Here is a 24,853-nt window from a genome sequence, read left to right as displayed (position 1 = left end):
CAATATGAGAATATAACTTTAATAATATATCACTATATCACATATATATAACCATGCAAAAAAAATAGTATTACTTAGAATAAAATAATAATAATTCCAACATTAAACAAAGCATATATATATATAATACATTAATAGTTGTTAAGGTGTCTTTACCAAAACATCACTTTTTTTATTTTGGATCTAGACTTCAAATGGTCTCTATTCAACATTAAATCTACCAAAATAATATATTGTAACATCACTATTCAGTTATTTAAGCATTGTTAACAGCCTTTTATTGATAGTTTTCTTGTTGTCAATTTATTACTATATGATTTTGTGACAGTTATTTATTGATAAATTTTTTGTCAGTAATACTAAAATTATAAAATAAGAACAATCTTCAAGGTTTTAAAATGTGCCTTTCATATGAGAATTTTATATGATGCACAAAAGAAGAATAGTAGTTTATTACCTTGATCCATGCTTTAAGATCAAGGTTGAAACGAAAATTATTTTATGGATATAAATTATAAGTGTTGTCTCATCTTTGATTACAAAACAAGTAAGCTAACTAATTATTTCATTTTGTTGCATGATTTTTCTTTTCATGTTATTTGGAATACAACTTATGGATTGATAATTCCAAGAACTTAGATAAAATGTTGCATAATAATATTATTAAAAATATCGGCTTTGAAGCGTGTAGAACACTTTTAAGTTTTAAAATAAGTCCTCAACATTCTAAGCAAAATAGTCAAAATGACTATTAGAAGGATCATTTATATAGACATCTAATAGATGTATCTTTTCACGATATACCTTTCATAGAAATATATCTTTTAATTAGACACCCTTTCACATGATTGCGTTGTTTTATAAGACAACTTTATATAAAGTTATATATCCTTAAAAGATAAATTTAGGTAGAAATGTTATATCTTTACAATACAATTATTTAATCAATAATTATAAATTATTAGACTTTAATCTAATAAAATATTATAAGCTACCAACAATTTTATAAGCTACTAACCGTTGAGGATATTAAAGGACAACTTTAGTCGCAGAAGATTGTTGTTGGCCAGCATGTGAGGGCTGTGCTTGAAGAACTCAAGCTCTTTGCATATAAGCTCTGGCTGTCGCATGAGATTTTCATAAAACCATAAGAAAATGAGGTTACAGGGTTGTCAATGACTCAATGCTATTTTAAGATTTTGTGTTGTGACATTGGTATTTTCCATTTACACGCACACACACTCGATAGACATCATTGGTATTCCTAGAATTGATGGAAACCATAACTGACATATTATATCAAGAAAAAAAATAACAAAATTCACAACTTTTCATCTGGTGCATGCATGTAAGAGAATAAAGCATCAGTCTGCATTCAGCAAATTTCCCTGTTCCTACTCAAGAAAACAAACTCTAATTTCCCATGGAAAATATTGCAACTTCAATGAAAACGGTTTTAGCAAAATTTTAACGAGACCCTCGCCAGAATTTGACAGAAAATCCGTGTTCACTTCGGCTGCCTCTTGATAAACTTCTTATTCTCTGCAAGAAATGTCCTCTCCTTAATGTTCCTAGTGGGGCCGAACACGAGTGCCTCCTAAATGACCCAGGCTCCTGCAGCTCAGGTCCCGGTGGGATACTTAAAAGATCCGATGAAGACAATGGTATATTGCTCTCATGGCTATAATCATAGCCAGGTATTGGGTGAGAGGTATCTGAAGCTTCCACAAGCTCACTTGAAAGTCTACTAAGTTTACTATCTACAGTTTTAGGAAAGTCCTCCTGGATGCCAGCTTTTGATTCTACCTCCATTTTCTCATCAAATTCATTACATACTAGTTTTAATGCTTGAACAACTTCACCCATGAATGGCCTATGAGATACTTCCGGCTGCACGCACATTGATGCAATTGCCGCTACCTTTGCTATGCTATCAAGTGAGATATCAGATTTTATGGCTGGATCGATGACCATTTCCAGACCTTCCTTGTCTGTAAGGAGTGGACGAGCCCATGCAACGAGATTTTCTTGACCCGGGGGCTGTAACAAGTCCACAGGTTTCCTCCCTGTTAAGAGCTCAAGTAGAACCACCCCATAACTATAAACATCACTTTTGACAAGAAGGTGACCGGTCATTGCATACTCCGGAGCCAAGTAACTGAAAAATGAGTAGTTTATAAGTAACAAATCTTCTAGATGTGGAAAAAGAAGGAATGAAAAAGTACTAATATAACTACATTTTAAGCAAACTAGACAGCTGATTCCCATGAGGCATGCGAGTATCGAATCATAAATGGTCCTGAAAATTGAAAAAGATTGTTTCAGGAAAGACGGTACAGAAGTTCATACCCAAAGGTTCCCATCACATGTGTTGAGATGTATTTGTTCCCTTCATCTATTGCGGTTCTAGCCAATCCGAAATCCGAAACTTTTGGTGTAAAATCATGTTCCAGCAAGATGTTGCTGGACTTAAAGTCTCGGTGTATAACCCGGGGGCTGGAATCTTCATGTAAATAAGCTAAGCCTCGAGCTGCACCAAGCGCAATCCTCATTCGAGCACCCCAGTCGAGTGGATCAGTTTCTTTCTCAGCTCCTGGGAGAACAAAGATAGAGAATTAAAACAATCTCTAAGCAGTTGTAAGCAGTCTAATCACTTGCAAATGGAAAATGTGGAAAGGGGATTTTAGTTATGCTGAAGATATTCACCATGCAAATGGGATTCAAGACTGCCATTTGGAACAAGTTCATAGACGAGACAACGTGTATTGTCCTCAGTGCAAATACCAATCAGTTTAACCAGATTTCTGTGGTGCAGGCGGCTAAGCATCTCCACTTCTGCCAAGAATTCTTGTCCCCCATGTTGGTCCTCCCTCTTCAGAACTTTAACAGCCACCGCAGCTCCATCATCTAAACTACCTCTATAGACAATGCCGAAACCCCCTTCGCCAATCACCCGTGAAGCATCAAAGCTATTTGTCGCTCTTTCTATATCATTTAAGGTGAAGTTCTTTGCCAATCCTGTATATGTCATCCCACCGGAACTAATAGACATTGATGCAGCACTGGACTTGCTTCCTTGCATCACAGCTCTAGTAGACCCTGTTGTATTCGAATTTCATGATTTGTCACAAAATGGAGTCTGAGCAATAATGCTTTGGACTAATTATGACAGATTATAGAAGAACGGCAAACTGGAAATTCAAGTTGAACAAGGAAGAAAGCCTGGTTTCATAACAAAATCTGGCAACAAGCTTTATATTTGAAAGCCGAATCATGTTCTATGAGAACTACCTTCTATGAATTCAGTCATACTGGAAGTACCTGATGGTGGTGGTGGAGAAAACTTTGTAGTTTGCGGTTTATGTTCCGGTTCTTTGACACAAGCACCCCATTTCCAAAGAATAAGCCAAATGATCCCCAAGCATACAACAAAGGCTGAAAAGGATGACAGAATAATCACAGCTATCATGCTTCGTGTAGGCCCTTCTCTCTTCCTCTTAGGAACATCAACTCCTAAAGGTTTTATCACTTGTCCATGATTGTTACGGCCAGTGAATGGCCCATCATCAATAGCAGAAACACTGGAACTAGCTACAGGCGGGGAGGGTGGAAGACCTTTACATGTTGAAATCATCCAAAAGTCTTCAAATCATGCCATCTGATAGTGAAATTATCCAGAAAACAACCTAAAAGAATGGAGAAACAGATATATTACCTGGATAGCGAACATAACCGACTTCATAGGGACCAAAAAGGGAGGCCTTTATGAAGACCTGTCTATTCCAAAACTTATTATAGATTACTAATGCTGTTGTATGGCCAAATTTTACTTCCCATGGTACCAAGTTGATGAGGACTGTACTTTTCTCAAGCTCCTGACTAGCTGCATTTGCTCCCATAATCCTAACTTGACTGTGATTTAGTCTTATACTAGCAGCAATTTCCTGAGCCAGTTCTGAAACCAAAGGGAAAAAGGTGTATATTGAAACACCAAGCTGAAGCTTAACTTGAATTGGCCACACACAACCACAAGGTGATCCAGGAGGTGTATATGTTAAGGGCTCACTGCATGCCACTGATGTACAATCTGCAAATGATATCAAATTTAACCTTTGTTTTCTTCTCTTGATCAGAAAATATAGATCAAACAGGAGGTACTTGGTACCTTTATTAGGAGGTGGAGGTGGCAGTGCCATAACGATGGATGGTGGCGGAGCCTTCATCTTCTTCAGGGAAGAAGCAATCGGAGAAATTGCAGGTTGAAGAATGGGCATATCTACAATCATGAAGATGATATGATAGTTATTAATAAACAGTTTAAAGTTAGTAAAGGAAAGCATTGTTAAGGAAATGAAAGTAAACTGATCCATACTATGAAAGTGGTTTGACGTGGCAGTAGGCGATGGTGCAGGGGAAACCCAGCTGGGAGTGGAATATTGAGAAGGAGAGACGGCAGGAACTGTATAGAAGTATTTTAATTGTGAATACATATATATATCAATTAGTTTTAATCCTCAAAAATAACTATTAGGGGCTACCAAGGGAGAGAATTAAACCTTGCTGCCTGTAAACAGGTTGATGAATTGAATAGGAGGGTCGAGGAGCAGAGTTTCTGAAATGTTTCCTTGCATGATGATGCTTATGAAACGGGGACAAAGATAAGGGACCATGCATCCAATTCTTTGCAGGGGGTCCAAAAGATGGTGCAGTAGGTGCAACCGAAATACTTGAAGGCTTCAAGGCATGTTGCGGATGGATGGCTACAAATCAAAGAGAACAACCTTTACTGATGGTTTCATTACCTTTTCCAAAGACGGAGGGTATTCTAGATTATCACTCACCTTTAGTTGGAGAGCGATCCAGGGAAGATGATGAATGATGGAACACTTTGCTAGAAGGGACAGCAGCCAACTTTCCATATCTTGTCCTGCCAAAGCTGGGAGTAGTTGGTGTCATTGAGGGTGCTGGATCTGTAACATCGTTATAAAAAAGATCGAATGAACATTAATCATTAAGGATCATCAATATATTAGACGTGATCAGCAAGAACAATGATGTTATGGAAACAGAATTAACTGGAAATTTTCATATGTTTTCTAAGATCATAGATAGCACCATGGTGTTTAAGATCCAAAAAGAAATCAAGCATTGGGATATATGCAGTCTTGGTCTATCAAAAATCCCATTTTGTGACATTCACCTGGTTGCCTCGATGGTGGTGGACCAAGCCCGATAGGATGAATGGTTGGTGCTTCTGCTGGCATTACTATTGGTGGTGTCCATGAAGCTCTTACTGCATCAAAAATACCAATGGAACAAAAACATAGGCAGATTAAGCAGCAATATCAATAAGCAAATGCTTGAAGCTAGTAATGTCAATGAACCTCATGGTGACAACATTTGTTATATCATGACTGCTAAATTCATATATTCAACGGATATACCATGCTATAATGAGAACCTATACCAAACTCCATTAATGTGGGTTTGGTTTACCTGCGATTAGTGTATAAACAATTCTGACGGTGAGATTAAATACTGAGACAAAAAATAAGCTAAACACGCCTCACCACATTGCTTTCAAGTTTTTTTGTGACAAATCGTTTGGCTTTCTTAAACATATGTTTTTTTCCAAAGGAAATGATGGATTTGATGTAAGAGCACCATGTAGTAGATTGTAGATCAAAGCAATCTATTAGCTTTTGGACGACAAAGTCGCCCATCATCATTAGTCTCCACGAGCCATGGAATATTCGGACAATTTATCAATGATAAAACCCTCAGAACAACAGATCCCCAGGAAATAAGCTTCTGAAAAACAAAATTATCTAGGAATCATGAAATGTGAACACGCTGATTTCAAATTCACTCATTGAGGCTTTTCTCAGTGATCGTGAAATGCAGATTCTATCAGATACTTAAATTCTCAACTGTGCCAATTTCACAACAAGCTCAAAGTACACCATCATTCATTATCCTAGTTCTTGATCACTGAAACTAGCTTAAACAACCCAGATCTTTAAAATGGATTTTGAGTACAAATTTCATGAAAAATCTCAATCAAAAAAGGCAAACAAACGCATGGATCAAAAACAGCCTGCTATAAAATAAAAGATCAGCTTAGAAGAAAACAGATATAGACATCATTAGTACCTGATGATCCATCAACTGACACGGCACTCAAAGTTATACATATGGTCACCAGCAGGAGAATAAATTGAAACTGAAACCCCATTTTTTTTCACTTCCAAAAAAGCTGGAATTCAATCTCAAAAAAGTTCCACCTCTCTCTCAGGCCTCTTAGCCAAGCATTAAAGCAAGAAAAAGATAACAGAAACAAAGCAGTGAAAACTGAAACAACCCCCTGAAGCAAAACATGGGTATATATTTATAACTTGAAGGAACAAAAAATATACTACTTTATTGAGAGTACAAAAGAAGACCCACTAATGGTACGCCCTCAAAAAAATAAAAATAAAAGAGCCAGGGATTTGGTAACCAAAAAAAATCAGGTTATCCCTTTATTAAAGACTAATAAGAAGATTGACATAATTTTAATGGAAGAAAACAGCTTTTTCCAGTAGAAGTGACTAAAGGTAACTATAATTATCCAAAAAAATCAAGGTTTTACTGGAGCTGATCAAAGCAGAACAGTAAACTTAAAAGGAGCTTGGTCTAAGACACTTTTCAGTGATAGAGGGAGAATTGTTGGGGGTATATTTGGCTCAACTGTTTCACATGGATTGCTTGACTGCTTTAGAAAATTAATAATCCAGATCCCAAGTATCATCATTATATTCCGGAATATTATTTGTTTTTTATTTTAATAGACACGCAGTCCACTATAGAATTATGATTTTTGACATTTCTGTGATTAGGGTTTGAACTAAATTCCAATTATTTCGACCATTTAATGGGGTTTTTTTTTTCTTTCAGAGAAAATATTAACCAATGATATTGACACGTATTTTCAATAGATTGAGGAAATATCGAAGTTATGGATACTTGTCCCCACAACAGACAATTTAGGCAGAGTTAGGTAGTTATTTTGGAAGGCAACGTTGGACAACACCACCACCACCATTGTTTTTTACAGTTTCTTTTACTTGTAAATAAAAAAAAAAATCAGACAAAAGTGGCACACCCAAGACACAAACTAAAAACTTAAATGTGTCGGTGAATTTGGTTAAGTTTTTATTAAGATAAGCCAGCAGCTCTCTCTTTTTAAAAATAGTTTCAAAGCGTTGCCTTTACAAATAAATAAAATACATTTACAAGATAAATATAAATATTCATCAAAATTTTAGAGGCAAATTCCAAATATAGACATAGAAAATATCAATATATATATATATATAAATAATTATAACGGAGAATTAAATTAATAAAAAGTATGTGCCCAAAAACTCATAAGCTTCTTTAGATATAAAAAAATAAACTACCCATTTTATGAAATTAATTTATGAATGTAGATAAAATAGTAAAGTTGCTAACTTTTTTTATATTGTCTTAGCTATGTAATTAATAATACTATTAAAAGCTAAAGTCAAAATATATATTTATATAAAACTAGTTATCATTTTTAAATCGGTTTGAAACATGTTTTAATTTATGTGGACCAGTTCATAAGTCTTTGCTTAGGTATGATGCTCTCTAATTAGTCGTTGATTAGATATAATTAGAGGACTAAACACCCCAATGTAAGGCATAATACATAAACCACCTTTTTCTCACTCCAATTATATATCTTGACTTTAATATGATCACCGTACGTATTTTAGTCTTTGATTCCTCAACTTAATCAGTATCCATCGCTAATTGATATATTAAATGAGTCATAATGTTTAAACATTTACTTCATTTAGATCTTTATAGATTTTGGATTACTCGAATTGATTATTAATTTTTATTTGTTTTATTCTTTTAGAAAAAAATAAGAAATAAAGTTGGAATAAATTAAGGTAACGTCAAGATTAAAATTCAAAATTTTAACTTTCAAACTTATTATTTATGAATTTATTATTCCTAAATTTTGGTTTGATATTTAAATTATTTAAAATTTTAATTTTTGAATTAATTTAAATTCATTGTTTGGATAATTCAAATTTAGATTTGGATGTCAATTAATTTTAAGCATTGATTGGGTGTTTCAACTAATTTTTTTATATTTTATGATTTTTTAATGATTTATTTAATAGAATTGAATGGACCAATTGAACATATCATATCAATCAAAGCAATTGAAATGGTCGAATTGATTTGTACTTAAATTAGTGGACTTATTTAGGTGTAAATTAAAGTCAAAGGTTTATAAATTAAAATTTTGGAGATTATGGTATAAATGAAAATGTTGAATATTTATATCATATTAAAGAAAAAACATGAAGCTTTATCTATATATTCAAAGCTAAATTGGATCAGCTTGTTAAATTGATTGCACTAGGCATAAATGGACTTACTTAGGTAGTTAGGTATAAATTAGAAATCAAGGATTTAAAATTGAAGGTATAAATGAATTTTTTGAATATTTATATTATATTAAATTAAATACATGAAGTTTCGTTACTGTTTTCAAAATCGGATCAAAAATCTATCGGGGTATCAGTTTGAAATAAATGGTCAAATTGATTGAGTCGTGAATCGGCGAAACCAACGGTTGAATCGATTTTATCTATTTTTAATAATTTATTTAATTGAACCGAATAGATCGATTGAACCACGAATTGGTGGTCTGACTGATTCGCCTACTAGTCCAATTTTGAAAACCTTGAGTTTCGTTGATAATATATTATAAGTAAAATTAATTTAATTATTATTTAAATTTAGAAGGAAGTGTGAAAGAAAGGAGACCAAAAAAATTTCTCATTTTTTAAAAATTAATCTTAGATTTTAAAAATTCCAAATTTTAAAATGAATATTTGAAGCTTATGAAATTGGACTTGAATTTATCCAATACCCAATTTTTTATTTGTTATCCAAACAAAGCTACCATAAATGTATTTTCGAAAAGAGACATCACTTATAAAACATGATATTTTAATGGTTAGATATTTATGGTTATTTTTATATAAAGAAAAGATAGAAGCAAGATGGTGGTGAAATTTTCAAACAAAAGAGTAAGAAGCCATATTCATTTTGCACCATATGTTTTCGTCCTTTTGGACGTATAAAGATTTGCAAAATGGTATTTATTTATCCTATCCTCAGAATCTGAAAAGCATGGGTCAAAATATACGAGATGGGCCTACTGAGCAACCTTACGTAAAAGGTATGACAAGTATTGGTCCACTATTCTTTCTGAATGGTGAGGCCTCTTTCGCATCCTATAATATATGGGCTCCCATTATATTATTATTTAGAGTTAAAACTTGTATCCAACTCTATTTCCTCTCTAACATAATAAGCCTTCTCCAATCAAAACACCTACTTTATTATATTATTTTTAAACTTTATTTAGTGGTTTTAATATCGGTATGATATGAGAGCTATCCTATTTTTCTCTCTCAATTATCAAAAAGTTGTATTACTTTTTATTTATTTTTTGAAATCATATTTATAATTGTTTTGGATCTAAGGTATCATATACTCCTTCTAAAAATATATATTTATATATTTGATTTTTAGTTTATATTTATAATTTTTTATTTTTATTTTAATATATATTTAATGTGTTACTATAATTAATTAGTTTCAAACTAAATATTTTATTATTGTATGTTATTTTCAAATACACATCTATATTCTAAATTCATGATTTTCATATGCATACTGTATCAAAAATTTCTAATATTTATATATTTGATTTTCTCGCTCACATATATATATATATGAAGGGGTCCATTTATATTAGTCTAAAACTAAATATTTTCATAACTTTTTGTACAAATAATATTTCAGCAATCCAAATATTTTATGTTTGATTTATACAAATAATGCATGTCAAATTTGAAGTAAATTAAAATCTTTTAACTATTTATTTTATATTAAAAAAATTCAACCGTTCTATATATATAAATTGATAAGCAATATTTTAGATCAATATAATAGGGTATTCAAAAATTTACATGCAATATTAGTATAACCTATATATTACTTGTGCAAACTATTTTATCAAGTAATAAGAATAAAATGTTAATAAACTTTCAATTTATCTCAACATTTTTCATATTGAAAAGTAGCAAGGATTATAGAATAATATTGTGTTTCTTGAAAAGATGACAATCCAGCAGGATAATTGGTTAAATAAAAAAATAAAGTAAATTAAATTTAAAGTCACTAAATTATTAATAACTTTATGTCTTAGTCACTCAAATTTTAAAAAGTTACCAAATGTCATTGAATCATTCACAATTTTTCATTTAAGTCACTGGATTGTTAAAATCGCTGCTATAAGGCCATATCTGTTCACATCGCCAGTACCAATTGAAAGATCTCATTTCTATCCTTTTTTACAATTACAGTTTAGTTTTTTTTTTTCTTTTTATAAAACAATTTTGAACGTCACGAGTTTACAAACTAAAACCCAAACAGTTTTCTTCTTTAATATTTAACACTAACCGTCAAATTGTCATTGAACCATGTCAATTCAATTTGATTTCGGTTTATTCCATTGAACACCAAATAGCTCAAAAAAACCGTTTAAAATTTTCAAAAAATAAAGTCTAATATATAAACCCATTTAAAACTCAAAACAAAACCCATTGCTTCTAAATTTAAAAATCAATTAAAAGTTACTTAATTTGAATTTAAACTAATTTAAATATTTAATTTTATTTTATAATTTAAGTGCTTGAATTACTTAATAGTTTAACTATTGGACCACGATACGTTTTTACAATTTGGTTGGGGGCGGGGAGTGTCGAAGTATTGAAGAACATTGATGGCAATTAGGATGTTGTAATCAAGTTTCCGTATTATAAAATAAAAAATTATTTAAAAAATTAGCACAATCACATGATGTGCTGTGTTAACAATAATAATAATAATACAAAAAAAAAAGGCAACAAGCAATTATTTTAATTTAATTTTTGGGTCATCACTCAGTAGGTGAGGAATCAATTTGCTGGGTTTCCTAGTTTTCTTCGATGTCCATCATTGAGCAAAATGGAAGGCCAATGAGACAAAGCTCTATTTTGGGTATAAAGTTTGGCAATCAGTGCCTTCAATATTATATATACACATATTATAGCCTATGATAATTTACAACCATGGTTAATTTCCCATTCTTAACTAAGCCTTATGGTCGACCTGTTTTGGAGAGGAAAGTCTAAAATTAGGTTTAGGTAACATGGGAACGTCTGTGATTAATGTTGAGAAAATTAATTTGTTATATAATTAAGCATTGACTTTCACTAATACGGGTTTAATTCAGTTGGCAAATGCCTGTTCAGTTTCCTTCTAAACAAACACTACATTAATTTATTTCCTTATTAGGTGTCATCTTAGGTACTTTGTCAAATTTTGACATTGCTCAATCACTCTCTTCTGCTCTTTGCCACCATTTTGCATGTGACAGAGAAATATTTTGGTTTGGTGGGTTTCAATTTTAATTAATAAAAATGTTATTTAAATTTATTATAAAATACATAACTATTAAGTCGGAATAAGTATTTCGATCCGAAATGTAAAAGAAAAATATTAAAATATGTCATAAGTTTTTATATTTTTCGTAAATTTAGAATTTAGTCGACGTGTTTTTATTTTTAGGAATTTAGTCCTTCTGCTTTTCAGATTTCAAAATTTCAAGTCCAACTATGTTAAAATTATTTATTTTTAGTTACATTACTACCCAATAAATATTTTTTTTATCTCAAAATACCACGCCAACTCATTTAACAGAAAAAAATTAACAATTGAACTTAAATTTTAAAATTTAAAAATAAAAAATTAAATTACTAAAAATAAAAATAGAATAACTAAATTCTAAATTTCCTAATAATACATCAACTTATGCCACATCTAAAAAAATATGTAACATTTGAAATTTGATGCCACTCAATCATGTGAATTACATTTTTTTTCCAAAAATTTCTTCCCAATTTACCAAAAACAGTGTCAAAGGACGAACTACATTATCCCTTCCATTCCTTTAAAACCCTCAAATTCAAATGAAATGAAAACTTCAATTAGGGATAATTTTATTAAATATTCAAGGAAGTTCCTGTTCATTTACAATCTAATTATGATACACAATTCACTAAATACAACACGTATTTGATGTAGATGAATTAATGAACTCACATGGGATATATGGATGTAACAGTCCATCTACATTATAAATTTCTTGTGGGGACAAACAAAACTTTACTACATTTTATATTTTCGAGTTCTAATCCCATAAACTCGGCTTCATCTGAATTATTATACGAGTATAATTTTGATACTGACCATCACCACTTTTCTATTCCTATCATTTTGAATTCCTATTTCAACTGATGATTAAAAATCAACCCAACGTTTAATTTTTTTAGAGTTTACTATAAATATAATATAATAAATACAAAAATATTTATCCGAGTAATTATAAATAAAATCAAATTACATTATAACACTGCATAATAAAACTCAAGTCTCAAATTCTAACAATTACATAGTATAAAACTTGATCTTGAATATTTAAAAATTCGAATACCACTTTTTATTCAACTACTAAAATATTATTCACAATATGACGACTTTAAATGATATTAGAAGTTTAATCACACGAAACACAAACATTTGAAATGGTAATTTTTTGATGAATTGGATGATTATATGCCTGGGAAATTAAGTAAAAAGCAAGCAAAAACAATTAGAGTTTGGGGTTAAGCTCAATTGTGTGGCGACATTGATGGAGAGAAAGTTTGCAAAAGTGATGACAAGAGATTGGAGGTTTGACTTATTTTAATCTACGCAATCCTATGAGATATTTTTGGTATGTTGGGTTTTTTCATTCAATCGGGGCATAGTTTTGGGATGAAAATTGGTTTATTGTAGAGAGGTTGTGCTTTAAGGTTTGTTATTATTTACAGTGTTTAGGTGAGATTTAGTTTAAGGTGTTTGGCGATGAGTAAGATGTTTTAATAGGTGTTTATCATTGTAATCTCATAAGTTTTATTTTAATAAACTCATATTTGGTTGAGAAAACAACATTAAAAATACATATTGGAGTTTAAAAATAGTAAAGTATGAATACTTAATCCTTACAATATTAAAATAAAAATTAAATAAAATTGTAAGTAAAATAAAAGTTAGAAATATTAATAATCATATTAAAATGAATATAATTTATTTATTATGGTGTTATTATTAATCTTAAGTTAGTATCAAGTTAATTTGTGACACCAATTCAGTCAACCAGGAACGTATCCAGGGGGGCTGGCATGGCACCAACCCCCTAAAATGTAAAATTACATTTTAACCCCTTAAAATTTTTTAAAATTTTAAATTAATAAAGGTAAAATTATACTTTGGCCCCTAAAATTATAAAAATTGATTTAATCATTTACAAATTATAAAGATATAAACTATAAAAATTAAAATTTCATCCGCCTTAAAAATTTTCTGGCTTACTGCGATCAACAATATTATTTATATATAAAATCAATAAATGTACTGAAGTATGCATAAGAAAATTAAAATGTACAAAAGAATCAAGGTAAATATTTGGTTTAGTGATAAAATTAAGGTTTTACTAATGTAATTGATTTATGTAATTATATGTATTTAAAAAATCAAAATATTCTTAAATAATAATTTATTTTAAATATGAAAAAATTTATTGTGAACTCAAATTAAGAAGTTAAATAAGAGTATAAATAGAAATTTATTTAAGACTGAAATCAAATTTTGTTAAATTGAAAAAAAGAAAAAAAGAAAACCTTAACTACCACTACATGTCAATTCCACGCCCCCAAACAAGAGCGTCGAGATAACCTTTCGTTGGCTCTAGTTACGGCATTGCTGTCACTCCCACCTTCCTTCTCCTTAGTCAATATTACCCTTATCACAAAGTCGCCCGACCAAAACAAAGAGAACACGAGATTATTTCCCTCGTTGGCTTGAGTCCAAAACAATTCCCTTTTCTTCCCTATCCCACTCTCCCCAAAATACGCGCTGACATGCACGTTTAAATGTATAAAGACAGGGCAGTCAGTATTTTCTCTTTCAAGTTCGAAATCCAAAAGCAAATTAACGCCTTTTTCTTCTGTTTGCTGAGCTCTCTCCCCCAACATCACCATGGCAGATAGGGTATACCCCAAACAAGCGACAAATGGCACCGCCGCCGCATCCAACCCTTCTTTTCCGGCCACTAAAGCACAACAATACGGAGCCTCCCGCCCTGTCTACCGTCCACAACCCGAACGCCACCGCTACCGCCGCTCTTGCTGTTCTTGCTGCCTTTGGGCCACCATAGCTATCCTCGTTCTCATCCTCATAGCCGCCGTAGCTTCTGCTATATTGTACGTTCTTTACCGCCCTCACCGTCCTACTTTCACTGTTTCCTCCCTCAAAATCTCGGCACTTAACGTAACCTCAGCTTCCAAGCTGATCACCAACATCAACCTAAACGTCACAGCCAAAAACCCAAACAAGAAAGTCGTCTACAGTTACAACCCAATCACCGTATCGCTTGTCACAGACGACGACATCGCTATTGGGGAAGGTTCCTTCGGTTCCTTCGTGCACGGAACTAAAAACACGACCCTCTTGAAAGCTGCCATAACTAGTAGCAACCAAGAACTCGATGACGCGTCAGCTGCCAAATTGAAGAAAGCTTTGAAGAGCAAGAAGGGGCTGCCATTAAAGATAAAGCTCGATACTAAAGTGGAAGCAAAAATGGGAGCATTGAAGACACCAAAGGTTGGGATAAGGGTTGTTTGTGAAGGGATTAAAGCTACTGCCCCGAAGGCAAAATCAGCAACCACAGCTTCAACTTCTAATGCAAAATGTAAGGTTGATTTGAGACTCAAGATCTGGAAATGGACTTTCTGATCGACGAGAATATTTTGAGAAAGAGAAACAATGGAGAAGAAAAAGGTTCGTTGTTTATTTTATTTTATTACCTTTTGTTATTGTTTTTTTCTTTTTATATTTTAAAGTTGTGTCGTTATTTTTCTAGGGAGGTAATATGTTTGCAAATTGGGTGATTTGATTGTATAGGATATAGAAAAATGTAATGTATACGTTTTTTTTCTTTTTCAATATATATTTTGGATTTTTCATCTTGTTGTTAGTTCTTGTTGATTAGTGTACAATTTCTCTTTCCCATGTTGCAAACAATATTTTTTTATAAAATAAAATTGTTCATACTTGTTGGCATGTCATCGATTACAATGTATTAGAGCATTCAGTAATAATTCTTTACAATGTTCTTCCCAATAGTTAATTTTCAAGAGGGAAATGTAAATATAAGCTTATTGTAAAGAGAAAAAGTTGTGTAAGCTAAATTTTTTAAATTAGTAGTAGCCATGGAAATTTATTGAGTTGTTTTATCCTTTTGATTTATCACGGCGATTGGGTTACAGTTAGCATATAATTGGACCAATGAATTTTGATTTCCATAGCTGATTTTATTACTTCTACTTGACTACCCAAGATTTATATTTTACTTTACCGTACAGACCATTAGATAAACGTTTAAATTATTTTTCCTCAAAGGGCCCTCAAGTATATTTATTTTTTTCATTTTAATATTTAAATTTTTAGTTGGAAAAAGAATAAATATTATTTATCAATTAAAATAATATTTGATACATAATATGCCCGTGGGTATCGTCCATAAGTAAATGAAATAAATATATAGGAGGATCAACACACACAAAATAAGTCATCAAGAGAATACTTTTTGAGAAGGACTCAGTTGTAAACTACTCCTCATATAAGCTAGTCTGTCTCTTAGAGCTCACAATTCAACCTCTGCACTCGTTGCTCTAAGAATGTGATGAAAAGAACTGATCAACCACCCACCATGATGATCACAGATAATAGCACCAACACCTGCCTTTCCCGAGTTACCTATAGAAGAACTGTTAGTATTCAGCTTAACTCAACCTTGCGGAGGAGATTTCCACGCAATTGGGATGGTGTATGGAATACTAAATTTTCTCATAGTGACCGAAAGAGCAGGAAATTCCCCAAAACTAGTTAGAATATGCTACAAGAAACCTCTTAGACGTTAAATCCAATTTTTGGACGTGATATTAGTCGAAAGCCATTCCTCCCAATTAACAGATGCGAGGGATTGAAACGACAAAGGTGGAAGACATCAGTCAATAAATTTCAGGTGATGTAATAATCTCGTACGAGGTGGTCTATAGATTTTATTATTATTAAAACAGAAGGGGTAAAGATAAACACAGTTCATACCTCGACGAAACATGAGGGACCTAGTGGGGAGAGCTTTCCACCCAAATTTCCATGAAAAAAAAATTTAACTTTGGCGGGAGGTGAACTTTCCATGTCATCCAGAAACTCGTACCAACACCAAAAGGGGTGATAACATCAGGGTCACTACGGGAGAGAATGAAGGAGTAGGCTCTACCTAAAGAAAAGACTCTAGATTTAGAGGGACCCCAACAAATAGAATCCAAACCCGACGGAGGAGATGGTATGGGAATACTTAAGAGGTGTAATACCCATTACCCAACTTGATTGTTGAGTCTGAGTTATGAGGTACCATATTCATTGTCAAAGCAATTACAGTCGAATTACATTAATTTACAAATCGTTAAACACTCAAATATAATTAAAATGAGTAGGGATGAGTATTCGATTGAGTCAAATCGAGTCAAAAAATTTATACTTAATGTTCCGTTTACATGGGCAGATTATTTTACTAGTAGACGAAGCACAAGCTTTTAATTAATTTTGAGTAAAGGAAAAAAAGAGAGTGAGGCGATTCGGAAGGAAAATAAGACTAATGGGTAATCATTTATCAAAATAATGTAGTTTTGCCTTTTAACTTAATAGTTTTGACTTTTAACTTTAAAAAAGATAAACATTTATCAAAATGACGTAATTTTGTCCTTTTAATTTAGATTTTTGGATAACTCGAATTAGGGATGAGCATTCGATTGAAATGAGTGAAACCGTTTGAGTTTTTGCCCCAAAATGATAAGAATTTGATTTAGTAATTTAAAAATGATAAAATCTAGACTATTAAAATAATAAAATTACATTTTACTATCATAAAAATATACAATTTAATTTCAATCCTCTAAAAAATTTCTAACTTCGTCGTTACTTTAAATCTAAGATCAATCATATAATGCAAAAAGAAAAAACTCCGGTAAATTAAATAGTAATTTAATACTCTCCCATAAAAGAATCTTCCTAAAATATCTCTTATAAAATTTAAGATTTACATGATTTTTCGATATATATTTAAAAATCATCTTCCTAAGTAAAAATAGAAAAAGAATATATAGCTGTTTACAAAATTTAAGATTTACATGTACAATAAATAATATGATTTCTATATATATATTAAAGAGCAATTATTTGATTTAAAGATTGTGGAGTTTTTATTAAAATGTGACAAAAATCCTTTTATGTTTTTTACTATACTCTTTAAGACATATGTCACTTTCAATCCTTGTGTGAAACTGAAGCTATAAATGAGATGAAATTTCACATATTAAATATAGTATTTAGTGGTTGCCGAATATTAATTTTTCTTGATCTACCCTTTTATATAAATGAATTTAAAGAGAAATGAGAAATGCTTTTATTTTATTTTATTTTATTTTAAAACAGAGAAATAAGTTGCTTGCTTGAAATTCGCAAAATATGAGTGTCGGTGGGAAATTTTAATTATTGTTGTGGGTATTTTAAAGTATGGTCTCAATTCTCAAAGCTTTTTTCATGGAAAAACACCAAAAAAAAAAAAAAAAAAGGTCAAACTTTCTTTTCGAAAAAGCAAAGTATATATGTACTACAGCATGTCACACGAAACAATTGAAGTATATATTTTAGTGGTTTTAATATAAATTACGATCAATTATAATTTTAAGACATCCCTTAGCTTTTAGAATAAAGTATAACACTAATAAATATATAAAATAATTAAAATACCTTAATAATTATAAATTACTGTCCTGCAATCAAACTCATAGCAAAATGTACTACAAAAAGTTTGAAAAAAATATCAAAGGGAGGGGATATGTTCATTGAAAATTTTACAATCTAGCTTCACCATATTTCGCCTGTATTCCATGATTAATTTATCAATTTCATAAAATTTGAACATTAAGGTGGAGGAAAAGTCTTCAACTGAGTTATTAAAAAGAAAGAAAGTAATATTGCTCTTTTAATACTTTTAATTAATATAGAAAGAATTCAAAGCATTTTTAGATTAATTTATGAGTAAATATTTAGTATATTTGTAGTGTATAGTTTTTATTTCACAAGTAATTTAAAAAATTATCATATGTTTCTGTTTTAAAAATATTTATTTTGATATTTTATATATTTCTATAGAACACTTGTTAACTCTATAATCCTATTGATAAAATTTAAAAATTTAATTAAGTGTACTAAATATTTTTCCTAAATTGATATTATAAATGAAATTAAATAATTATAAATTATAATTTTATATTCATACGTTTTTATTTGAGAAAGTTGACACAAAACAACAATTTATAATACTTTAAAATTTAAATAGTAAACTGGAAAACCATGAATGAAGGAAAATTTTGTTTTCCAAAAAAATATTATGTAAAAATAAAGTGAGTTTATTTTTGTTAGTATATTGTAGAAATAAAGTCAGAAGATTGATAAGTCTATATAGTAATATAGTAAAATATTAAAAAATATTTAAAAAAGAAATAAATGACAAGTTTTAAAGTTACTTGTTAAATAAAAAGTAAATTGCTTCTATAAATATTAATCCTAAAATAATAATAAAATAATTAAAAAGGGCATTTAATATTTTTCTCGAGTTTTTTACCCCACTACCAGTAAATAAGGTAATTACTTTTTTAGTTGTTAATGATTATATTTAAAAAAAACATAAAAGGACTCTTAGTTTTAAAATATTATTAGTATTTTTTTGCAATTTTACTTTTCTCCAAAAGATTTCTAAACAAGCGACAGGCCCAAGACCGAACAAACCCAAAATTTTGGTTGGAGATTGTCCATTTAATCAGTTCAGTGCATTGGACAGTCAAAATCTGGAACAATCCAGATTCAATCTTCTCATTCCATTTTTGGGTTCAAATATGTTCTAAGTCCATTTATTTTTTATATTTGTAATTTAATCTTTTTATTTTTTGGAAAAATAATTTTTATTTTTCCTATTTTTCATATTTCAAAATTTAAGTTTAATTTTTAATACTTTTAAAATACCTATTTTAAAATTTAACTATATCAATAATTAAATTTGCATTTTACATTGAAAAGTAAAAGGATTAAATTTATTGAAATAAAAGTAAAAAACTAAGTTCTAAATATGCAAAAAGTATAGGGACTTAAAAGCAGATTTTAACCTTTTCTTATCTTTCGGATAGAGTGACGGGAAAGCCCTCCACTGTAAAACCCGGGAGCTAAAACCCTACTCTTTTTTAAACCTGAAATTGGAAGCCTCAAGAACTCCATTGGAAGCTCTCTTTTAAGTCTCTCTTTTGATCCTTCTTTTCGATTGCTCGCTGTGTAAAGTAAAGCCCATTTCACTCATGTATCGAATAGCTTCAAAATTAGCTTCATCTATTAGGTAATGCTTCTAATAGATCACATTTGCTTCCTTCATGTCAATTCCTGTCAATTAACTTTTTTTTTTTTGGTTTATATCTGATATAAATTATTGTTATTTTGTTTTACAGTTCCTCGACTTCGAGGAAACTGGTAAGAAATCATAATGTATTACTTGATTTCTGTTTCATTTTGATTTCTGTTTGTACGGTGAGGGACGTGGGAAATAGAAGAAATGAAATGAAAAAGTCAAAAAATTTCTAGGAACCAACAGCTGCATTAGATTTATGTAAATAATGCTTTTAGATTCTTTGGCAACAATGAAAATTTAGAGGTGGATCACGAAATAGTTGGAAAGGTTTTCTATGGTAAAATTATTTGTTCGTTGGGATTGGTTTTGATGAATATGAATGAATCTTAAACTTTATTTTCTTTGGTTGCTTAATTATTTGAATTTGACAGGTTTGTAATAGGATAATTTGCAATAGGAATTATGTAGCAAAGGATATCAGTTTCGGGGTTGGGGCACGGGCGGCTATGATGTTGGGTGTGTCTGAAGTTGCAGATGCTGTGAAAGTCACAATGGGACCAAAGGTAATATATATAAAGGACTAAGAGCTCAGATTTATGCATGCTATTATGCTTTGTCACAGTATTCATTCTGATCTATTGATTTAGGGTCGCAATGTAATTATTGAGAGTAGTCGGGGCTATCCTAAAGTCACGAAGGATGGTGTTACTGTTGCCAAGAGCATTCAATTCAAGGATAAGGCTAAAAATGTTGGTGCAGATTTTGTAAAGCAGGTTGCAAATGCCACCAATAAAGTTGCTGGAGATGGTAATTTCTTATTATTTTCAACCGTATTTTATTTATGCATTGTAACTGAACATTGATTAATCAGTATACCAATGATTTATGATCAAAGCATTCTGGTTAGAACGTAAAAAAGAAAAAAAAAAATCTTAAGAAAGCTCAACCAAGCCTTCATTCCAAGCTAATCCGGATGGGGGAGCCTTTGGATAAGAACTTGCTGTTAGAAAACCTTCCTGGAAAGTGTGGCATAAGTGATTTGGGTTCTTGGAAATTATTGTTTTTTGGTCTTTGACTTCATTTAGAATTCAGAGTCCTAGATATGCAGCGCATATCTGTATGGAATAAGCGAGTATTTTCTATAACCCTCAGGTTCAAAGCATGGATCAATTCAGTTGTATTTGTTGCATGATACATGAAGAAAGCTTTAGTTCTCGATTACAGATATGGCATTTTTAAAATAAATTTCTCCCATCATATTTGATAGTCTTAATGCTGAAGACCTATTAACTATTATGCATCTCTTCACAGGTACAACTTGTGCAACTGTCCTAACTCAGGCAATTCTTTTGGAAGGCTGCAAGTCATTGGCTGCTGGCATAAATGTGATGGACTTGAGAAAAGGAATTAATATGGCAGTTGATACTGTCATATCTGACTTGAAAAGCAGGGCAGTAATGATAAGCACACCAGAAGAAATTACACAGGTTTGTTGATGTGGGCTCTCCGGTTCTTTACCTCGAATTCTCCTTAATTTACCTCGTGTTAACTTGTTTTTGGTATGTTTTGAATAGGTTGCCACTATTTCAGCAAATGGAGAACGTGAAATTGGAGAATTGATAGCAAGAGCAATGGAGAAAGTTGGGAAGGAAGGGGTCATTACTGTCACTGTAAGCCCAAATTTGATTTTTGTACATTTTTTCAATTATTGTAAGATTTTGAGTAATAATGATTATTTCTTAAACCATATGTAATTTGGTGTATCTTATTTTTACCTCAAATTTTAGGATGGGAATACTTTAGACAATGAGTTAGAAGTGGTGGAAGGAATGAAGCTAGGCAGAGGTTATATCTCTCCCTATTTTGTTACCGATCAAAAGACCCAGAAATGTGTAAGTTCAGATTTGCATCTTTTTTACAATAATTTTTACTCAATATGGTAGGGTACTTGTTCGTTGAACAAAAATGGGGTTTCCAATGTAACTCCTATGCACAAAATTCAATTTTCTTCTCTTATTTAAATGTTTTGAATTTGGAGGGGTCTCACAGTGAAATCTTGTCATTCTCTTATTTTCCTTAATGGAATTTGAAGATCATATTAGTTCCATCGCAAAGTTTTAGTGTACAGTTCATGGCTTTGCATACACGATAATTTGACCTGCCTTATGTCCTTAGTTTTTTCAGTTTTCTTTTCCTGTTTCTATTGAATGTAATAATTTCATAAGGATGTTGGATGGCTTTTGATGTAAAGAAGGTTCAATTTATGTTGGCAGGAACTTGAGAATCCCTTGATTCTCATTCATGACAAGAAAATTTCAGATATTAACTCACTTGTGAGGATATTGGAGTTGGCTATAAATGTAATTCATCTGGGGACTCTTTTACATTTAGGATTGTAAGTGAAGCATGTTGTGAGCTTGCTCATTCTCTTCTTCAATTTGAACAGAAAAACAGACCCCTTCTTCTTGTTGCTGAGGATTTGGAGAGTGATGCGCTTCAGTTACTTATTCTCAACAAGCATCATGCTGGTTTGAAGGTGATTAGCTATCTGGCTTTGCTTTAAATTTACTTTTGCATGCATCAAAGAGTACGAGATGCTCTTAGTGTAGATGACACCTCTGGAACCTTTCTAATAGTGGAATCTTATGTACTTAGGTTTGTGCCATCAAAGCTCCTGGTTTTGGGGATAATAGACGGGCAAATTTAGATGACCTTGCCATTCTTACCGGCGGAGAGGTAATAATATTCTTGTTGCTCAGAGTTCATTCTTTATAAATGGAATCATTATTAATCGTCAAAACTACAGGTTATCAGTGAAGAACGTGGCTTAACTCTTGACAAAGTCAAAGTTGAAATGCTTGGTACTGCAAAAAGGGTATGCATGAAACTGTGCAGATGCTTGATTTTCTTCTTTCTTGTGTAATTAACTTGATTTATGACAGGTCACTGTCTCACTTGATGACACAATAATTCTACATGGGGGAGGGGATAAGAAGCTGATCGAAGAAAGATGTGAGCAGGTGTTTTAATCCCCTATTTGGTTGTTTCTTGATAATTTTTCTCTAATAGCCTCGATCCATTTTAAATGCCATATACATGTCCTCGTTGCCCTTTATAGATTAATTTTTGGAATTTGGGGGGGAGGGGTTGATATGAATGTATGAAATTTTTTGTTATCCATTTGTTCTCCTGTTATCTACTTTTAGGGTGTGCTTGGTTGAGTGGAAAAAGTGGAAAGAAACTAGATTTTAAGTGTGCTCGATAGGGAAGAAAAGTGAGAGGAAAGAAAATAGGAGAGATGATCATTTTCCATTCCCATGCGGAAAAACCAATACTTCCTAGTTGGAATGATAAGGGGATAGAAAATGAGAGAGGGATGTATACTAGTTCAAAATTATGCATTTTTCAGAAGATTCATATTCTTTTCTTTCATTCTTTTTCAACTCTACCAAACAATGGATGGAAAGAAAATCATTTTTTCTTTAAATTTTTTCATCATTCCTACCAAGCACACCTATGGAAAGAAAAATTATATTTTCTATCTTTTAATTTTCTACCACTTTAAATTTCCATTTTTCCAATTTTCTTTCCACCCTACCAAGCAGCGCCTTAATGTTGTTAACTTTGTAATAAAGGCTATTCTGCTTTCTTTTTACTCATGATTCTTGAAAACTTCTGCAGCTGAGGACAGCCATGGATACGAGCAGTGCCATGTTTGACAGGGAGAAAGCACAAGAAAGATTATCAAAACTATCTGGGGGTGTGGCTGTTTTCAAGGTTTATGATCCCTTTTTCTAAGTTCCAAATGCAATGTGCATCTTATGCTGCATAAGGTGAGTACTTATTGGTGTTTTTCTCTCAGGTTGGTGGAGCTAGTGAGGCAGAAGTTGGAGAAAGGAAAGATAGGGTCACAGATGCTTTGAATGCCACAAGAGCAGCTGTGGAAGAGGGTATTGTGCCAGGTAAATAATTTTCCCTTTTTTGGTTTCGAATGTCACTGTTTATTTAGGTCATAATATAATGGTTTTTTTTGGGTCAGGCGGTGGTGTTGCTCTCTTATATAGTACAAAGGCTTTGCAGAATCTTCAAACCGAAAATGAAGATAAAAAAAGAGGCGTTCAGATAATTCAGGACGCTCTTAAGGTTTTGTTATGGCAACTCTCAGCACACCTCTTTTGATCTCATTATAACCTATAGTACCTCACAGTAATATGTGACTCTATTTTAGGTACCTACTTCAACTATAGCTTCTAATGCTGGTTATGATGGCTCTCTGGTTCTTGGGAAACTACTGGAACAAGATGATGATAATTTGGGTTTTGATGCTTCAAAAGGTTTGTTCCTTTCAATCTTATGAAAATGCTCATTTCAAGCCATATATTTCACTCCTTTAAAAACGATCTCTCTTGAATTCACCAAGTTATGCTGCATGCACTCTCTCTATCTGTCACGGACACGCACTTGTGCCATCATTGTTTTTCTCAAAATGCCCTGCCACAGTTCTTTGCTTTTACAAGGATAGTCTGCATACCCTCTGCCCTGATCATTCTCGTTTGATGTGCAAAAACAGGTGCATATATTGATATGGTGAAAGCTGGAATCATAGACCCTCTCAAAGTCATTAGAACAGCCTTAGTCGATGCCGCCAGGTGAAGAATCTAGTCATAAGCATGTAACACGTGATAGTTTTACGAGTTTAACTGAATAAATATGCTTTTCCTATTGCAGTGTCTCATTGCTATTAACGACAACCGAGGCATCTGTCCTGGAAAATCCAGATGAGAAGAAACCACCAAGTCGTATGCCAGACATTGATAATGACTACTAGGTGGACTATACCAGTTGGAGTACTTAAAACACTTTTTGTCATCCTGCTTAAAATAGCAGAGAACTTAAATTGAGAGCCAAGGTTCAACCCTGATGAACTCGTTTAAGAGGAATACATGATGATGGTAACCAATTATAAAAGAAAAGATAAATAGGATCATGCTTATTGATGTCATTGCACAATTAGTGATCTGGGATTTTTGTAGTACAAAGAAAATTAGTTGAGGACTCGTTTATTGCAACTGTTGTTTTTTTTCTTTGGAATCGTATCTGTAGTATATTACCATATAAAATTTCATTCCATTAATTGGTCTGGCCATCCTC

At 31.8% G+C, this 24,853-nt stretch overlaps 2 protein-coding genes across 2 annotated transcripts; one reads left to right on the top strand and one right to left on the bottom strand.

Moving 5' to 3' along the window:
* Positions 1-1,270: 1,270 nt before the first annotated feature.
* LOC108453727 (receptor-like serine/threonine-protein kinase ALE2) lies at positions 1,271-6,849 on the bottom strand. The gene is made up of 11 exons (XM_017752003.2): positions 6,154-6,849; positions 5,201-5,293; positions 4,842-4,970; positions 4,557-4,760; positions 4,373-4,459; positions 4,166-4,276; positions 3,716-4,087; positions 3,322-3,615; positions 2,707-3,099; positions 2,350-2,593; positions 1,271-2,158 (listed from the first exon to the last, which is right to left on the bottom strand). The coding sequence occupies exons 1-11, from the start codon at positions 6,233-6,235 to the stop codon at positions 1,468-1,470; spliced, it is 2,700 nt and encodes an 899-aa protein (XP_017607492.1). The 5' UTR covers positions 6,236-6,849; the 3' UTR covers positions 1,271-1,467.
* A 7,067-nt stretch (positions 6,850-13,916) lies between these two features.
* Positions 13,917-24,836, top strand: LOC108452251 (chaperonin CPN60-like 2, mitochondrial). The gene is made up of 20 exons (XM_017750023.2): positions 13,917-14,959; positions 15,743-15,750; positions 19,644-19,693; positions 19,803-19,824; positions 20,134-20,265; positions 20,350-20,509; positions 21,014-21,189; positions 21,277-21,372; positions 21,490-21,594; positions 21,976-22,062; positions 22,149-22,238; positions 22,358-22,438; positions 22,509-22,577; positions 22,645-22,722; positions 23,384-23,479; positions 23,565-23,664; positions 23,742-23,845; positions 23,931-24,036; positions 24,273-24,351; positions 24,431-24,836. Exons 1-20 carry the CDS (start codon positions 14,218-14,220, stop codon positions 24,528-24,530), a joined length of 2,481 nt encoding a protein of 826 aa, XP_017605512.2. The 5' UTR covers positions 13,917-14,217; the 3' UTR covers positions 24,531-24,836.
* Positions 24,837-24,853: the final 17 nt, after the last annotated feature.

This window comes from Gossypium arboreum, chromosome 5 (assembly GCF_025698485.1).
Source record: "Gossypium arboreum isolate Shixiya-1 chromosome 5, ASM2569848v2, whole genome shotgun sequence".
NCBI lineage: Eukaryota > Viridiplantae > Streptophyta > Magnoliopsida > Malvales > Malvaceae > Gossypium > Gossypium arboreum.
Note: the sequence above shows the minus strand (reverse complement) of the source record. Positions and strands in the feature narration are given on the sequence as shown.

Coding starts and splice junctions, on each gene's coding strand:
- LOC108453727 (XM_017752003.2), bottom strand. CDS start 6,235: ATGGGGTTTCAGTTTCAATTTATTCTCCTGCTGGTGACCATATGTATA. Junction 4,971..5,200: donor ACCACCATCGAGGCAACCAG/GTGAATGTCACA, acceptor ACGATGTTACAG/ATCCAGCACCCTCAATGACA. Junction 4,460..4,556: donor ACCTGTTTACAGGCAGCAAG/GTTTAATTCTCT, acceptor ACTTCTATACAG/TTCCTGCCGTCTCTCCTTCT.
- LOC108452251 (XM_017750023.2), top strand. CDS start 14,218: ATGGCAGATAGGGTATACCCCAAACAAGCGACAAATGGCACCGCCGCC. Junction 19,825..20,133: donor CCTCGACTTCGAGGAAACTG/GTAAGAAATCAT, acceptor TGAATTTGACAG/GTTTGTAATAGGATAATTTG. Junction 23,846..23,930: donor TAATTCAGGACGCTCTTAAG/GTTTTGTTATGG, acceptor ACTCTATTTTAG/GTACCTACTTCAACTATAGC.